General features: G+C 36.9%; 1 protein-coding gene across 2 annotated transcripts in view; it reads right to left on the bottom strand.

Moving 5' to 3' along the window:
* Appbp2 (amyloid beta precursor protein binding protein 2) overlaps nucleotides 1–12636 on the bottom strand; it is a 60644-nt gene that overhangs the window by 11898 nt on the left and 36110 nt on the right. For both annotated transcript variants that reach the window (XM_004870387.4, XM_021248668.2), the window contains 5 exons: nucleotides 8128–8296; nucleotides 4419–4508; nucleotides 2438–2505; nucleotides 2254–2359; nucleotides 1340–1464 (listed from right to left, as the gene is read on the bottom strand). In XM_004870387.4, the coding sequence (XP_004870444.1) occupies nucleotides 1340–1464; nucleotides 2254–2359; nucleotides 2438–2505; nucleotides 4419–4508; nucleotides 8128–8296 (558 nt within the window). The remainder of the gene's footprint in view (nucleotides 1–1339; nucleotides 1465–2253; nucleotides 2360–2437; nucleotides 2506–4418; nucleotides 4509–8127; nucleotides 8297–12636) is intronic.

Below are 12636 nucleotides of genomic sequence, written 5' to 3'. Positions count from 1 at the left end.
GGTCCTGAGTTCGATCCCCAGTACCAAAACAAAACAAAACAACCAATATATTCTTTGTAGTATTCTGAATAAATTGGGTTAACTCAAGTTCTTAGGGCTCCAATCCTATTCACCAAATCTGCTTTCCCTCACAGAAGAAATGTTTCCTTATGCATTTTGTAATTTTTGATGGTAAATTCATTTTAGGTAACACTACATCTGTGAGATGCCTCTATGGTTTAAAGCTGATGGTTAATTACGTCCAAGAGTTTTGCAGGAGAACTAGCAATTAGTTCCACAGTGTTCTTTCAGATTTTTCGCAGTTTGTGGGCTCCGGCAGACATGACCCCAAACTCCAGAGCAGTAGAGTTTTGTAGTTATACATTCTTCTTTGAGGCACCTTTTTTGATGAATTGTGAGCTCAAGCTCAGATGAACAAGGTTCCCTGTCATCTCTGCCAATGGACACTTTTCCATCCCTCAGTCTGCCTTCTCTCCTACAGGCATGCCTGGATCTTGGCCTTGTGTGAGGGTTCCAACACACAGCCTCTTTCCTATAGGCTGAATGTCTCATAAACCTAGTATTATTATGGCACAATCAAGGTTATAAAAACCTCTAAGCTTTTCCTACCATCCCAGACTGCTTATACTACAGTTCCTGCCTTTGGATTTCAATGTCTGTTATTTGCTGTCAGGGATTTCTCCTTACTCTTAGAAGCACACCTACACATAAAAGAGATAATGGTTTATATTGTTCCATGTTTTGTGCAAGAAGTTTTTAGGTTCTTTTTATTTTTTTAACAGTAGTGGGTTAAATCCAGGGACTCTGCACTACGCTACACCCCCAGCCTATTTTTTTAATGTTTTGAGACAGGGTCTCATGAAGTTGTCCAGGCTGGGCTCAAACTCGAGTCCTCCTGCTTCAGCCTCCTCACAGTACTGGGATTATAGGCATGTACCTCCACTTCCAGCTGTTTTGAGATTTTTAAGTCTGCCATTTAGCCAGAAGTCATTGTATTACTAAAAGAAAAATTAATGAATGAGTTATATTCTATACAGAAATACACAAGTCTCAATATTAAACTACATGTCTAAGTGAATAACTTATAAATTAGTATGACATGTATTTAGGCATCCTCTTAAAAAGCTCTAGAAAGACAAATTCTTTTTTTTTGGTACCAGGGATCGAACTTAGGTCCTCAGCTTGCGAGGCAGGCGCCAGAACCACTGAGCTAAATCCCTGGCCCAAGACAAATTTGATATATAAAGTACATTACATACTATTGTATGAGAGAAAAACAAACAAACAAACAAACAAAACTAGCATTTATTCCTACACTGAAAAAGAACATGGAGCTTACAGTGCATTGTCAAATTTCCCAGAGCTGTACTGGTGAACATAAGAAGAGTAAGCCAAGTCTTCATGAGCTGTTGCTACATGGATATTTTTGCCACCAAACACTGACTGTCGAATGTCAAGGGCTGCCTGAAAGAATCATAAAAGTATTTAATAATACTGTAAACCTTTAGAAAATATCAATTCATTTAAACTAAACATTCTAGTAATTCCTATACCCAAACCCAAAGTTTTCAAGCAAGAGAGTCCTGCTATATTTAAGTCACAGAAGATGAGTCATCCACAAGACCAGATTTTGCGCTGGGTCTTTTTTTGGTACCAGGGATCAAACTCGGGACCTTGCGCTCGCAAGGCAGGTGGCAGAACCACTGAGCTAAATGCCTGGCCCCCCATAAGACCAGATTTTGTGAAGACTGAGTAGGAATTAAAAAGACAATGGCTTAATAATAATCATTCCTATCTCTTTAGAGTCACATCAGTGTTCTTCTCTATGTCCTTCTCCAAAAATAAACTGTAAAATCAAGACTACATTGTCTACAGCCATGGTACAATCATCACTGATCTGAGAATGACTATTATAGGGCCTAAAATTATTGCTGTCAGCTCTGGTCGATAAAAGGCAGCTATACCAATATTGTTACATCAACCACAAAAACAACCCATCATCTTGGCAAATGAAAGATAGAAAATTATTCTTAAATATGAGCCCACAATCCAGTCATTCCTTTCTTGACTGATTCTCTTTAATTCTTAACACTTTTTTAAACCTTCTAAGTAATACTTAGTAAAATGATGGTGTGTCCTATAGGAGGGGGAAGGGTTCAAAGAGTTATTTTTAGTGGTTTATATATTACAAACAAATACAGGTCAACAAATCAGTTTAGGGTGAAAGGAAGAAAAGGGTAACCATTAACATACCTGATAAATTGCAACAGACTGACAGATATTATCTACATTGAGTAAGTAGAACCCATAATCTAGCAATGTATCAGAATATTTTGGGTGTTTAGATCCAAAATGATCCCTATAAAAAGATACAAAACTATTAGAATATAAAGTAGACCGACAATTTAAAATGGTATTTTTAGTAACAATCACCTACCGTGCCAAATACACTGCATGTTTAATTAACTGTTCTGCCTTCTTAAATTCACGTTTTACTACACAAGCCTACAGACAAAGTGAAAAACTGTTAAAAAAAACTCAATTCATTAGTATGCCGCAACAAGTACAGTTTATATATCTGACTATAATAGTTAATAAAATGAAATCTTCAAACATAAATAGAAAAATTCTTATAATTTCTTTCCTTCCAAGTACCTGAAAATTTTATAAACACTTTTATACAAGTTAGGAAAATCATAAAGTTTAGTATTTTGACAGTCACTCTCAGTATAAACCTATTATAATAAAGTTACTTCACAAAACTAGTACACTATCCTTGTTAGTAAAATAAAATGGTTGCAGAAGGGTTTTCTATAGTATTTTCTAAGGTAGTTACCCTGGTTCTAGAGTGGCTTATGAAGATTTTTTTCATTTTCTTCTTTAATAAAATATTTTTTCTAAGCCTGTACTGCCTGATACTCCAGATGGTTTCCCATCCAATTGATAACCAGGACCAACCCTGCTCAGTTCATGAGATCAGCCAAGACTGGGGATGTTTAGAGTGGTTGTCCATCTACTCAATTAGTAATTTTCTGAGTGCTGGGAATATAGGCGTGTACCACGTCACCAGCTTTTTTTGGTATTTTGAGACAGGGTCTTGCTATGTAGCCCAGGCTGGCCTCAAATTCTTGGCAATCCTCCTGCCTCATCTCTCAAGTGCTGGGATGACAGGCCTGCACCACCATGTCTGGGTTCATGCCCAGATGCTGGGCATGGTCGTGCACACCTGTCATCCCAGCACTTGGAGGGCTGAGTTAGGAGGATCACTGGGAGTTCAGGCCACTCTGTGCTACACAGTGAGTTCAAGGCCAGCCTGAATTACATAGTGAGACTGTCTCAACCCCCTCCAACAAAAGCCCAGAATTTTATTGTTTTACAATATTTTGAACCGTGTGGATAACCAGGTTTTAAAATTCTAAGTATTGTTTGTACACAGAAATGTAAATCTTGCATATTATGCTGTCTTCATAGTACATGAATATTCAATGTTTTGAATTAATTAAAAAACAGCAATATCCCTTTTCCAGTGCTGATAACCTGAATATTTATGCTTCTGTTTACTTGTTCTAAAATGACTGATTCAATATTTTACATAAATATTGGAGTCTTTAAATCTACAATTTTATAATCTTTTTTTTCTAACTGAATTTCCACTAGTAAGACCAACTAAAATGGAATACTTAAATTTGAGAAACTTGAGTATATGGAAAGAGTAGATGCAGAAAGTACGTTAATGCTTTTAAGCTTTAGGACACCAAAGCTCTTTTTGTGAGATAGAGTCTTACTGTATTTCCCAGCCTGGCTTCAAAACTAGTGATCCTCCTGCCTCAGCTTCCTAAGTATGTACCCGGGATTACGGGCATGCAACACCATGTTCAGCCAAAGTAATAATTTTTCAATGCTTTTAATGGCTTCAAAGCCTTAATGCATTTATTTAAAAAATACGATGAACTAGAGAAAAATCAAAGAAAGATTTTCCAGTAGGTCACGTACTGCAAGCGGTCATGCTGTGAGACTACAATACTATTAACACTAGGCTATTCTTCCAGAGAAGTGACCAGAGCCCACACAGCTTTGGCCTAAGGAATTCAGGTTACTATACAAGTTTAAGAAAAAAGCCTCAAGCCAGAATAGTACCAAATTAGTACCAAATAGTACCAGAATAATACCAAAATGACCTGTATTTCAGCGATCTAAATCAATTAAACAAATGAAGTATTTTACAGGTTATCTTGGTAAAGGAAAATTAAAATTAATTACGTAGGTCAGACAATTTGGGTTAGAAATCGTGCTTCTAAAACTGAGCACAACAGAAAGTTGAGCTTGCTTGTGTATGTAGTATATATTAACTGGGTTACAACAAATTTAAAGCCTGTCAAGTTCTGTAATTTGTTTAATAATTTTAACATTGTATTCACCTTAGAAGCTTGCCTTAGGACATCCACCACAACTTTTACTGGTAAGCCTGCTGTAATTTCTCTCATTGCCTCAATGCACCATTTGTATGCCTAAAATAAATTTAAGAAGAAACAAAACTGTTATAAAATCAAATTGACAGTATTCACAAAATGAACAAGAATTTCTCATGAATGAAGTGAGTTTTCAAGTACTTAAATAAGAACACACACAAAATATGTACACATAGAATTTTCTGAGCCTAAATTTTCTTGTTAGTATGAATTTGTTAAATTACTTTCACTCTTAGTATCTAAAACATTTCAGAAATGGCATTTGCAGGTGTGTGACATATCCAGGAAATGACAGGCTTGTTCTCTATGTCCCAGAAGCCTTTGCACATAACATTCCATCTGTTTTACAATACATTCCCCTTTCCTCTAACCCCTTCACTCGCCTAACTTGTCTTTCAGGTTTCAGCCCTAGTCTAGCTTTCCTGTATTTTTCTCCCCTTACTGTATGTAACCCTTAATAATATTTTCTAATTTAATCACCTTTTGAATACTTAGTTTGTGCTATTGTTCTAAGCACTCCATATGCATTAACACACTTAACTGAAACAATAGTTCCATGAAATATGTACCATTATTACAGGGAACTGAGGTGCAGAGAAATTAAGTGGCAGGCAATGAGGCAGCATCTAGGTATGTAATGGGAAACAAAACAAAAAACAGCATGGGTGTGGTGGCACATGCTTATAATCCCAGCTACCCAGGAGACTGAGGTGGGAGGAATGGAACGTTGAGACCAGCCTGGGAAATTAAGCAAGACCCTGACTCAAATATTAAAAAAAGAGAAATCCTTCTATACTAGTCATTAGCAGGAGAAGAAAAGCAGGAGAAGTAGTCACTGCTATAGAGAAACAATTTCGTGAAGGCATTACAAAGGAGAAGGAGAAAACACATTAGAAAACAATCATCTGATGCCAGGGATGTAGCTCAGTGGCACCACACTTGCCTGGCAAGCACAAGGTCCTGAGTTCGATCCCTGGTACCAAAAACAATCATTTGTTCTCTTGTGTAAGTTTCTTTTTTTTCCAGTTCACTTAAGAGATAGCTATTTAGAAGTAACTGTGGTATAAAAATGAAATAAAAGCTACAATCACACTGAGATTTAGGTTTGTGTTTATAAGATACTAAATAAGCTTATTTTGTTCCCAAGTAATAAGATGCAGTCTTTAGAACCTGGTAGATCATAATACTGTTTTAAAATATTTATTGTCCTACCCCATTCTCATTTTGGGAAAATACATTTTCCTTCCAAATTAAGGACAAATATGAGGCCAGGGGTATAGCTCAGCTCAGGAGGAGAGCATCTAGGGGCTCGGGATGTAGCTTAGTGGCACCACACCTGACTGGCAAGCGCAAGGTACTGAGTTTGATCCCCAATACAGGGGAGGGGGGGTGTCCAAAAGTAGAGCATTTGGCTGGGTTCAGTCCCTAGATACGGGCCCCCCGCCAGCCATGCTTGGAGTCATGATTTCCTTCGGTCAATTAAAATATGAGCAGGAGTAAAATGGGTCATTTCTGGGAGAAAGGTCTAAGAGCCAGCTGTGCTTCTCATGATGTTTCTGTCTCTGTTCCAAGATTTATACTGGCCCAGGTGATGTGCTAAACTACAGTGGGACGTCATCAAAGTGCACATACAATGAAGTGTAACTATAGCCAGGGATTTAGCCCAGTGGTGCTGCTGCTTGCCTCGAAAGCACAAGGTCCTGTGTTAGATCCTTGGTACCAAAAAAAGAAAAAAACCCCAAAAACAATACAAAACAAAAAAAACCAGTGGCAATATATGAACTATTTTATGCAATAACAGAAATTCTTTAGAACAGTAGGAGGGTTGAAAAGAAATGACGAAAGACTGAGAGATGGCTAAGATTAATTCCTATGTAGAGACAGGAAAAGATGGTAGGCATCCAGAGAACTTGTGCGACAAGTGTCACTAAATCTGATGTTTACTTATTTATTTTTGTGAAGCCAGCTATCTGCACAAAAGTCTTCTACGTTGAATGGGGTTGTTTTTGGTGTGTAAAAATTAAAGGGACCAAGTTCTACATCTAAATTGATAAACAACTACACACACTGCACATAAGGACCTGCAAAACTATCCACCAACAGAACAAGTTCAGCAGACACAGGAACTCAAAATCAAAAATAAGCAGAACAGGGCCAGGGATTTACCTCAGTGGTTCCAGTGCCTGCCTCGCAAGCGCAAGGTCCCGAGTTCAATGCCCGGTACCGAAAAAAAAAGAAAGAAAAATAAGCAGAACAGGGCCAGGGATTTAGCTCAGTGGTGCCACTGCCTGCCTCAAAAGCACAAGGTCCCAAGTTCGATCCCCGGTACCAAAACAAAACAAAACAAAAACCCCCAAAACCCAGCAGAATATAAACTTCCTAAAAAAAGTAGGCAGGCTGATAAGAATTTTAGATTTTTACATGCTGTTTGATGCATTCTTATACAGATATTAAAAGGGTGATTCTAGCATCACAAACATCTTGCATCTATTCTAGAATTTTCTAGTTTTACTCTAATTGTAATTTTCCTTTAAATATGGAAATATGTTAGAAATGGAATGGGAAAAAAATCAAGATAGGGATAATTTTAAAATACAAAAACTAAATGATACCTAGCTGATAGCATGAAATAATGATGATACTGATTCTTCCATAAATAAAAGCAACCAAGCAAAGGAGTTAAAGCACATACAGATCACTTGTCAATTTTGTATTTATGACTAAAGCACCAATTTAACAGTAAAAAGCCAGGAGTGGAGTTATCTTTTTCATATGGCAATGGAAGGAAGCCAATGAAGTAAAGTATAAATACAATCCAGCTTCCCACTGAAATGAATGCTTTTCAGGTTAGGAGAGTTTATCCAGAACTATAAAGCTAATCAGAAGCATCTATTAACAGAGTATAACCATCAAAACAGTTTAGGCAGAGAAACAACTGGTCCAAGAGCCAGTTACAAGAGCACGGTGGCGCAGACTTGTTATCTCAGCACTCAGGAGGCTGACACAGGAGGATCGCTGTGAGTTTGAGGCCAACCTGGGTTACATAGTGAGACTCTGTCTCAAAAAATAAAACACAAAACAAACAAACAAAAAACAACTAGAAAACAGGTCTAGTTAAAAAAGACCCTATAACATACACACATATATATTTAAAATCCATGTTACAAATACTTTTATCTGAATTTAAGTATTTCATTACAAATGTGCACAACTTTTTTGTTTTTTTGAGATAAGGTCTCACTTTGTAGTCCAGGCTGGCCTTGAACTCCTGGCAATCCCCTCTCTCAGCCTACTGAGTGCTGGGATCACACACATGTGCTAACACATCTAGCCACAAATGTGTACAGCTTAAAGTAAACCAAGTAAGTGAAAATGAAATTTAGAAGACATATAATAGAAGACTATTTAATTTATTTTCTGGGGTTTTCTTTCTTTCTTTTTTTTTTTGTTTACTGGTTTGAGACAAGATCTCTCTACATAGTTCAGAGCACAGTGGCCTTGAATTCACTATTGTAGCCCAGGCTGGCATCTAACTCATGGTGATTCTCCTGCCTCTGCTTCCTGAGTGCTAAGATTACAGGTGTGCACCAACATACCTGGCTCATCCTGTTTTATAGGTACTTGGTGGACATGAGGAAATGTACTTCAAAACACTTACCTCGTCATAGTGACTTTTTGCAAACAGGAGGGCACACAGTTCTCCATAGAGTGCAGCCTTATTTGCTTGCTGGCCATGTTTTGACAGTTTATCCATGTATGTCTGTGCTAACTTAAATGTTTCTTCACCCAAATGATATTTGCAGTTTCCATTTCGTACATGAAGCAACCTACAAAACAACAAACAATCCTCTATTCCTGATAGTTCAAGCATAATGGAGCACATTACAACTGAAAATCACTAGGTAGCATCTAAATGACTTAACATAATATTGCAACAAATGAAGCAGCATCAGAAAAAATTGTCTGGCCCAAATAGGTGGGTAAATTCCCATAAGAAAGTATAGCACATATTCTTCCAAGAAAGCATCCCATGATTAATCTCATCCAGTTTTGAACCTGTCTTCTGAAAATATTTTGTATCCTTTGTGTACTCAGTATATGCTACATCTAAGAAAATAATTAACCTTTTTTGTTCCAAACCCCAAAGTAACAGTTTTAGTCTACCTTCTATTCTTATTTTTGTGTAAGATTTCCTTGGGTTTCTTGTTTCTGTTTTTTAGACAGGGTCTTACTATGTTGCTTCCTTGAGCTTGTGATCCTCCTGCTTCCCCTCTTAGTGGATGGGATTACAGACATGTGCAACCACATCATGCTACCACTGATTTTATGATGCTTCATAAATACTTCTTTGGCTGATTTTTCACTGAAAATATAGTAGCTATTTCTCTTATAACTTATTTTCTGTGGCAGAAAAAAAAAAACCACAGTTCTTTACAAAAAATAACTGTACAACCATGCTAACAATTTAATGATACTCAATAGTAAAATACTTTGGATCAGAGTAAAAGCTAGATAGCAATAGATTATATCGATATACACTATTCAAGACAGAATATGATGGGAATAAGAAGAGACGGGGGGGCTGTAAGGTGGGTAACAGATATGATCAAAATATATGCACTGAAAAAGAAAATATATGCACTGAATGCCTCTCCAAAATGTGAAAGTATGGGGAGGGCAGGGCAAGAAGAGCAATGAAAATGATCAAAGTATGGTATGTACACATGTGAATCTGACAAATACAACCTATTAATCTGTACAGCCAATATGAACTAATAAAAAATATGCTAAATAAAGGAGAACAGCATTAGGACTGGACAAATAATTTTGACTTGAACATTATGTTCATGTATCAGGTCACTACAATTTTCTGAAAATGCTTAGCTTGCGAAAGAGGTATAAGACATTTAAAAGAAAACTAAGTGGTTCCACTGCCTGCCTTGCAAGCGCAAGGTCCCAAGTTTGATGCCCGGTATCTCCCCCACAAAAAAAAGAAAACTAAGTTGGCTTGTGGTGTAGGTCAGTGGTAGAATGCTTGTCTACCATGCCCAAAGCCCTAAGTTCAATCCCCAGCATTACACACACACACACACGCACAAAAAAAAGTACGGAGAGGTTGGGAAGTATTCTTTAGGAGTATAAAATCAAGAGAAACTTAAAAAAAAATTTTTCTAGCTACACCAAAACTATTGTTAATTACTGAAAAGGAGAAAAAATTCAAACAATCATGATTACTCCTTTTATAGTCGAGGAAAACACAGTAACTTCAAAAGAAACTAAAGACCATGGATTAGAAAGGAGCAATCAATAAGGTAGTGAATATTATACAATACATTGTATATCCTCTTCCCAACATCCATCACAGTTATCTGCTTTTTGAAAAGAATAAAATCCTCAAACAAAATAATACACTAAGGTCAATCCAAACTTCTGGAAAATCATAATATTAAATCCAAATTAAATCTAAAATGCATGTAAAAAATAAGGCCAGGGATTTAGCTCAGTGGTTTCGCCGCCTGCTGCACAAGCGCAAGGACCCAAGTTCGATCCCCGGTACCAAAAAAAAAAAAAAAAAATGGTGAGGTGACTGGATTCATATTTATTTGTTTATTCATTCTGTGGTTCTGGAGATTCAACTAAGAGCCTTTAGTGTGTTACCACTTCAGCCCTTTTTATTTTTTGAGTAGGATTTCACTATCATGCCCAGGCTGACCTTGAGCTTATGATCCTCCTGCCTCAGCCTACCAAATAGTTGGGATTACTGATGGGTAACACTACTCCCAGTTTGGATTTTTATATATATATATATATTTTTGGTACCAGGGATCGAACTAGGGTCCTTGCACTTGTGCAGCAGGCGGCGAAACTACTGAGCTAAATCCCTGGGCCTGGATTTATATTTTAAAGTAGAAATGGAAGGACAAAAAATTATGTTTTGGCACACAGGTAACTTTTCATGCTAACAATGTACTGATAAACAATGTCAATTTGCTGTCAAATTGCTATTCAAGGTCACCCTAAACACATAGCTAGGCCATCTCAAACCCCACCCCCACAAAAAAAAACCAACCATAGGAAAACCAAAACAAAATACAGGGGAAAAAAATCAGTTTTTAAAAAAAGTTCAAATGATTTTTTGAGAGACTGTCATAGTCAAGTATTAATTGGTTACCTATTATGTTCTGGTCAGATTTTTAGGTACAAGAGCGAAGTGCAAAAAAGAATCTATGGCCATAAGACACTTACATTCTAGTAGGAAGAAAGGTGGCAGGGTAAATAGAAAAACACACAAATAAGTAAGAATTTCATTTAAGGATGTTATGAAGATGGTAAAATTGGGTGGTAGGGCCAGTGATTTAGCTCAGTGGTTTTGCTGCTTTCTGTGCAAGCATTAAGGACCCGAGTTTGATCCCCGGTACCAAAAAAAAAAAAAATTGGGTGGTGGTGGCATTGTTCCAAATAGAAAGAAAATCAAGTGCAAAGACTCTTAGAGGGGTAAAGTACAGTGTAGCCAAAAAAATAGAAAGGTGGCCAATGCATGTAGTATATTCTTTTATTTTTTTTGAGACAGGGTCTCACTATGTAGTTTAGGCTGGCTTTGAACTTGCAGCAATCCTACCGCCTCAACCTCCTGGGTGCTGGGATTACAGTTGTGTGCCACCATATCTGGGCTATACCACATTCTCAATAAAGGATTATGAAAAAGAAAAATAAGAAAGACCATAGAAAGATTTTGTTATAACAATAAATGCAAAGTTTTGATTTGACATCTAGAACAATGTTAATAGAATTTCCTGAGATGTTAGAAATATTCTCTATTTGTGCTGCTCCATTTGGTATCCACAAGTGGCTACTGAGCATTAGAAATATGCCTAGGGTAGGGCCGGGGATTTAGCTCAGTGGTTCCACCAGCTGCCTTGCCAGCACAAGGTCCCAAGTTTGATCCCCAGTACCAAAAAAAGAAAAAAAGAAATATGCCTAGGGTAACTGAAGATTGATTTTGAAATTTTAATTAATTGAACTTTAATTTAAAATTAAATAGTCACATATGGTTAAAGGCTACCATGTGTGAGAGTGCAGCTCTAAGTAAAGACTGGCCTAACTGCAAAGTGAAGAACAGATCACACCACAGGCAAGAGTGGAAGCAAAACAACTAGGACAGAAGATATTCTGAGAATCTGGGAAAAAATAATCTTTGAGAGAAAAAAAAGGATTAGTATTAGTAATAGAGATATGAATGAGAAAAAGGAGAAACTAAGCCAAAGTTGTAAAATTAGAGAATGAAAGACTAGGGCTCACTTCTCATTTGTACAATGCTAAGAATTGTGTTCCCAATGACCTTCATCACAAGGACTCCCTAAAACAACAATTTCTGGAAAGTATTTAGTAATCGGCATATGATGAGGTAACCAAACATTTTATGCCAGAAAGGCACAGCTTGATATTTTGTCAAGTCCCTGCTGGTTGTCTATTGAAACAAGGGCAAAGTAAACATATGGACACCCTTCAGGGTCTGTGTGTCCATCTGGGCTGACACTAAGAAGGATGCAAGATCTAAGAAATTTTTTGTCCAACTGGTGGTCTAATTTTATCTCAACATTTAGCTTAATAAAAAGGCAGGTTGTCAAGGTTCCTCCATGGGGCTACCATGGAAGTGTAGCATTTTACCTGATAAACAGCTACTCTAAACAGCAATTACCACTTAATTAATCAAACTCTTCATCATTTGAAATGGGAAATACACAAATTTAGAAATCAAGAACATTATGAATATATTTACTATAAGATTAAGCAAGATGTCTAGTTAATCTACATCAGACAAGTGACAATAATAAATATACTGAAAACAAAGCTAGGGAAAAAATCTTTCATACAAGTGTCTTTTTCTAAGAATTCGTTAAAATTTTTGAAGAACTAGTTAAAATTGTTGGAAATAAATGGCTGGGGATATACTCAGTGGTACAAGTACTTAAAATGTGTGAGGCCCTGGATTCAATCCCTAGCATGGAACAAAAAATTTCTGAAAATAAAGGACAGAAAGGAGAGGACTGAATAATGAAAAGAAACTGATATGGGTTTAATGTTTTCCACTGTGGGGAGATATATGTAATATTTGCCATCTTTTTGTTTTGTTTTTTGAGACAGGATCTTGCTATATAGTTCAGGC

This window comes from Heterocephalus glaber, unplaced genomic scaffold (genome assembly GCF_053883595.1).
Source record: "Heterocephalus glaber isolate CG9 unplaced genomic scaffold, H.glaber_assembly_v1.0 deba00001564, whole genome shotgun sequence".
NCBI classification, from domain to species: domain Eukaryota; kingdom Metazoa; phylum Chordata; class Mammalia; order Rodentia; family Bathyergidae; genus Heterocephalus; species Heterocephalus glaber.
Note: the sequence above shows the minus strand (reverse complement) of the source record. Positions and strands in the feature narration are given on the sequence as shown.